We start from the raw sequence: 5,702 nt of genomic DNA, 5'->3' as shown, positions 1-5,702 counted from the left end.
TGAGCTCCCTCGCTGTGTCTGTGCCGGACAGAGTGCTACTTTTCTGAATGGAAGCCAGACAGACTAAGAGCTGCCACACGCTGAGAGGAGCCGGCTCCTGTTTCCAGCTCCGTCTCCAAGGGAACCGGCAGAGGCCCACCAATCACATCGCTCGGCGCAGGCAAGCGGGCAATTCAATTTCTTAAAGCTGCAGAGTCCGTTTCCACAAAGGGGGCGTCAGGAGGGGGAGAAAGTTCACCAGAGAGAGAGAGAGAGAGAGAGAGCACCATTTGAAACAGGAAAGCACCTCGACACTGCAGTTTACAAGTTTTCCTTTTTTCCTTTTTATTAAATGTGAATTCACATGTTAGTTTGAGCCCATCCATTACAGAGGATCCGCCTACATACAAAATAGGCATCACTCTGTCATCACATCCTTTTCAAACGCAACAAATAACACATCTGTGTACATATATTCACAAACTGAAAGGACAGTCGATGGTGGTAGGTACTTATTTATTAAAAGATGAGTCAAAGACAGATTCACACTTGGAATGTGAAGTAACTACTGCCCAGAACTCCCAAACAAAACGTCTTGGCATATAATTAGGTCATATTCCAAAACCCTTGTTATCAAACAGACTTCATATGTAAGACCCACATAAAAATAAACAATATCTGCTTTTTTTTAAGTGCAAGAAATAAAAAATACAGGTTTATGGTTAATGTTTTTAAAAAAAGAAGGCAGTCTTCAGTTTTAAAATAAAGTTTCATTTCATGAAACAGGACTATGGAATGTTCTTTTTTGCTTGCCTGTTAAAACTAATGCCAGACCACCACTCTTATCAGACTATGCCCTTTCGCAGAACTCTTTGTGTTTTTCCCCAAATTTCTTGTTCGGTCGGATTCAAACTGTTTGGTGTCACTCACGCCCATTGCCCCGAATCGCACGTGTCAAAATAACATTCAATTGGTTTCAATATTTATCAGTCTCTGTACGTATGCATCACACCATGAGGCCATATTTAATCGTTTTTGTATCAGTTCCAGCTGATTTGTTTATTTTTTTCTGCCCGGACAGGCTTCAGCATCATAACATGAAATGATGTTGACAGTGCACAAGTCTGTTTCTCCATCACTTGCTACAATTGTTGATGGTCTGTATCTTAAGAGTATATATTGCACAAAAAAATGAGAGGGGGGAAAAACAGTATGTGCCATAAAAAATACCAAAATCCAGTTTCACACCTGCGATTGGGACCCATCCACATATCACGAGTATGATATACATAAACTCCTAACTTTACTATATTACAGTACATATACAATCTTGAAACTAGTTCCAGCTCTGAGGTATGTGTTCCCCATGATGCCATTGTATCGTCTACAAATACTCAACAAATCTGCTCTACAACTGTACAAAAACCTAGTTTAAAATCACAAGGCATTTTTGATGCAAGTTTTAATTTAACTTAATCCTTAAAAACCAGGACTCCCTTGCATGCGTAAAAACAAAGGATAAAGGGAAGAAGTGCCTGAAACTCACTGAAAGCACAGTAAGAACATTCCCTTTGAACTGTACAAAAATATGCCTGAAAATATCTTACTTTTCTTTTAAAAAGATGAGGTCTGTTATGTATCAAAATGTTCCCCTCCACACCTGTACTCTGCAGAGGTTTAGGCTGCGTAATTTGTCCAAACCCAGGAGGTAAAACGGAATCAGTTACAAAAAGAACAGAGAAAAAACAAACATTTTTGCGGCATTTAGAAATTACATAAACCGTTGTAAAGTAACATCCTGAACAATTGTCAGTTCACAGATTTGCTTCGAGTCAGTCCACAGTCCGTTTTCAGCTCCCTGCAGTTATTTTTTTTAGTTTTAAGAGGATAAGATGCATAGAAGTTCACGTTTTTCCCTTTTGTTGGTCCGTTTAAGCTGAACAGTAAATGCAGACCTACTGGAAGGGGAAAAAATCCATAAAAACCCTGTCATGCTGCCAGAAAAAAACGCCTGCAGACTTTGCTGTTGTTTTTTATTTATGTTATTTTTTTTTTGTTGCTACCATCTTCATACGCATCTCATTCCTCAAACCTCACCTCGCCTCCTGGTCCCTTCACCTCCCACCTAGGACCGTTCGGGGGGAAAAACCCGCAGACAGGAGGAGGCAGGGCGGTAGGGACAACTTGACCGGGACACATATATAATTTCAACGCTCCCTTCTCTGTTATTACAAGAGGAACTTTGTCTTCCTCCCTTCATCTCGTTCTTTCTCTCTCACACAGTTCAGTATGTGAAGACCAGGTCGGAAAAGTTCGCCTCCAGCCAGTCCCCGGCAATCATCTCACTGAGTTCTGGCGTGCAATAGTCTGGGAATTCAAAGTGAGAGCCCAGGCTGCCCTCGCTGAAAGAGTCCAGGTCCTTATCCACAAGAGACAGGGAGAGGTTTCCTGAATTGGGGTTGCCCAGCTCCGAGCCTGGGGCGCTGGGGGCGAAATTCAAACTAAAGTCAAACAGCAAATCGTCCGCCTCCTCGCCGGAAGAAGAGGAGCTGCTGCTGGATGAGGAGGAGGAGGATGTGGAGACCGACCTGGAGGATGCTGGTGACACGGACGCAGCGTGCAACGCACTCTGCTTGGTAATGTTTTTGATATTGTAAAACAGTCTGTTGTTGTTGTTCCGCACTTCTTCGTACATGCTCGTGCCCTCGGACTCCGCCGAGGAGCTCAAAGTTGGGCTCGCGGGAACTTTGGCCACACTGTACGGCCTCAGGCGCTCCTCGTCCTCGGTCTTAATCCCCATCCCCATCCGGTAGTCCTCGTAGTCGTCGTCGTCGTCCTCGTCCGTGAGCTCGATTTTCACCACCGCCTTCGTAACTTTGAAGCCGGTAAACACGCCGCAGTCGTCGCCGTAGCCGTGAGAGGACTTGCTGGATGCGCTCTTAGTCTTTATCTTGGAGCACTTCTTGCTGGGGGTCTTTGTCATCTTTGCGCACTTCTCCGGAGAAGGCGCCGACGACTTGGAGCTGTCGAGCTTTGGTTTTTTCTTGGGTCTGTACTTGTAGTCGGGGTAGTCGGCCATGTGTTTTAGCCGCAGCCGCTCCGCCTCTCTGATGAAGGGGATCTTCTCGCTGTCCTTGAGCATCTTCCAGCGCTTCCCCAGCCGCTTGGAGATCTCCGCGTTGTGCATGTCTGGCGACTGCTCCATGATCTTTCTCCTCTCGATCTTGGACCACACCATGAACGCGTTCATGGGTCTCTTGATGTGGCCGGTGGCTGTCTTGCACCAGTCTGGGTTTATCGGCACGGGGCTGCATGCCATAAATTCACTTTCCTCCGAGTCCGTAGCCTCCCTGGACATGCTCCCGTCCGTCTCGCTGGTGTCTGTGTGCTGCACCATCGTGTCCTCCGCGGCTCCCCAGTCACTTTGTGTCCGGACGCCGCAGTGTCTCACAGTCCCCCTCCACTAAAACCACCGCTCAGCTCTCTGCGTAAAAAGCGCCGGTTTCGTCCTCGCGTCCTCTGCGTAATGTGCGTCTCAAGCTCCTGCACTCTTTTTCCAGAGTTACAAACTGCCTTCTTAACTAGTTATCGGCTTTTTCATCTCCCTTGCGTCACGCGCAGCCGTCCAATCACGTCGCTTCCACTCCGCCCTGCAGACTCCATCCAAGACTCCCCTTAACCCTTTTTATTCCTCCCCTCCCGTGCGCGCGTCGGGGTGGAGGTGGGGTTTTATGGTACACAGTGTCTGGGGCGACACGCGGGGCGAGACAGGCATATTAAACACGCAGTTAGCACCGTGCGCTCCTGAGATGAGCACCGCGCACCATGGCGCACACAACCCCAACATCTATTTCCTTATTTAAGAAGTGAATACAAAATGACAATAACGCGTGGCAGAGGAGGTTATTCTCCAGCCAGTCATCAGCTCAGTTGTGTCTGGAGGAAGAGATGTAGACTCTGTGATTATTTTCTCCCCCCCCTCCTCCCCACCCCATCACCATGGGTTGGATACTGAAGGTGGCGCTTGGACACTGTTGCAGGCGCCTGGATGCGTCTGTGCGCCTGCCTGCCTCGCTGGCTGCTGTAGAGGGATGCATTTGAGCAGCTGGTAATGTCTTTAGAGGAAGACTGGATGTCACCGTTAAGTTCAGTGTAACCTCGTGCGTTCAACACCTATGTCTGTGTGGCCACGTGCTATCACATTCTTTTCCTTTTTTCGCCATGATTCCCCTTCATGTCCTATTTGTTTCCAGGTCCACACGAGAATGAAGGAAATAGGTCAGTAGCACATTCTGCTTTAGGGATGTTGTTTATAGTGTGAGAGTGTGTTCCCAAAACACACCTGCAGCATCTCTTGTTACAGAAGTCGGCTCCAAGGAAACATCCATACACACACACACACACACACACACACACACACACACACACACACACAAGTGATTAATGTAATTGTGATAAATAAGCTGCTATTTATATAAAATCAAAAAAATTAAAATTCTCTCATCAAAATCGTAAACACACTCTGTGATCTCTCCTCCATTTGGATAACAGCCCATGTAACAGCAACACATGCAGCCGGTGCAATAACACTCAGAACATTCAGATGGCAACATTTGGCTGTGCAGCCTTGAGTTGAGCCCGTACAGCCCGGCACGGATGGAAGGCTCCCCGCTGAGTTTGCTGTGTCAAGAGGCAGTGTATGCATCTAGCTGGCGTCTCCTGCAGCCCCCCCCCCACCCTCCGCCCTCCTCCCCGCTGGCTCTGGGCGGTAGCCAGCAGTGCTATTGGAGGCTGGGGCGATAAGGCGTCCTGCTTTTCTCTCTCTCTCTCTCTCTCTGCTTCGTCCCCTAGAGGGCAATCACTTACCCTTTTGAAACCCTCCCCCCAACCCAGCCACCTTATTTTCCCCAGCTGGGGCTTAAGAAGTGTCTCTGATACAGGGAGAGGCAGCTAGAAAAGCAGAGTGAGGAGGGGAGGGGAAAAAAAGGGGGCACACAGGGGGGGGGAAAGAAGACAAGGGGTAAGGAGACCGGGGGCAGCGTGAGCGAGGGAGAACGCTGTGCGAGATAGAGGAGCTCTTTGGCTTTCCATCCCTGGGAGAAGAGAGGCAGCCCCCTGTCTGCGTCTCCCTCCCAGACAGAGATAGGACTGAAATGCTTTATCATGACCACCCTGTGCTGATTAAGCCTTATCAGATATATGTGTTGGAGCAGGAGTCTCAGGAGGTTGGCACATGCACATGCATGTTTTACTGTCAGCATCTTATTTTTTGTCCCTGATGGAATCATTGGACGGGAGTTTAATCATCTGATCAGTGCAGTTGTGGGTGGAAGAGGTTATTTCAAATGAATTGATAGCATGATGTCTTATATATTTATTTATGTCTTTGTGGGATTCAAGAAAACCCCTTAAAATACAAAAAATCTAAATTAGGGTTTTGTTTCGTCCTGATTTGTCAATAACAGAAAATTTAATAAAATACTGATCAGTCGTATCATACAAAGTATCACCTGCAGTGACAGGTTTTTCTTCCCCCCCGATGTGTCCCTTGTCTATTCATATCTCATCCCGGCCCCGCTCCGGCCAACCTTATCTCTTTATATGATGGTTTAATGCCGGACATGAATCACAGGACTGCTTAATGATGAGCATGCAGGGCGGTTGTCCTGCTCATTAGCATGGCTCATTATTGGCTGTGAATGAGGTGCTGGTGTCAGCCCATG

At 47.4% G+C, this 5,702-nt stretch overlaps 1 protein-coding gene across 1 annotated transcript; it reads right to left on the bottom strand.

Annotated features, from left to right (window-relative positions):
* Window positions 1–326: 326 nt before the first annotated feature.
* On the bottom strand, window positions 327–3,513 carry sox11a (SRY-box transcription factor 11a). Its single transcript, XM_062396470.1, has one exon. The coding sequence runs from the start codon at window positions 3,374–3,376 to the stop codon at window positions 2,264–2,266; it is 1,113 nt and encodes a 370-aa protein (XP_062252454.1). The 5' UTR covers window positions 3,377–3,513; the 3' UTR covers window positions 327–2,263.
* Window positions 3,514–5,702: the final 2,189 nt, after the last annotated feature.

Source organism: Platichthys flesus, chromosome 10, assembly GCF_949316205.1.
Source record: "Platichthys flesus chromosome 10, fPlaFle2.1, whole genome shotgun sequence".
Lineage (NCBI taxonomy): Eukaryota > Metazoa > Chordata > Actinopteri > Pleuronectiformes > Pleuronectidae > Platichthys > Platichthys flesus.
The sequence above is the reverse complement of the archived record's forward strand: the minus strand, read 5'-3'. Positions and strand labels throughout refer to the sequence as shown.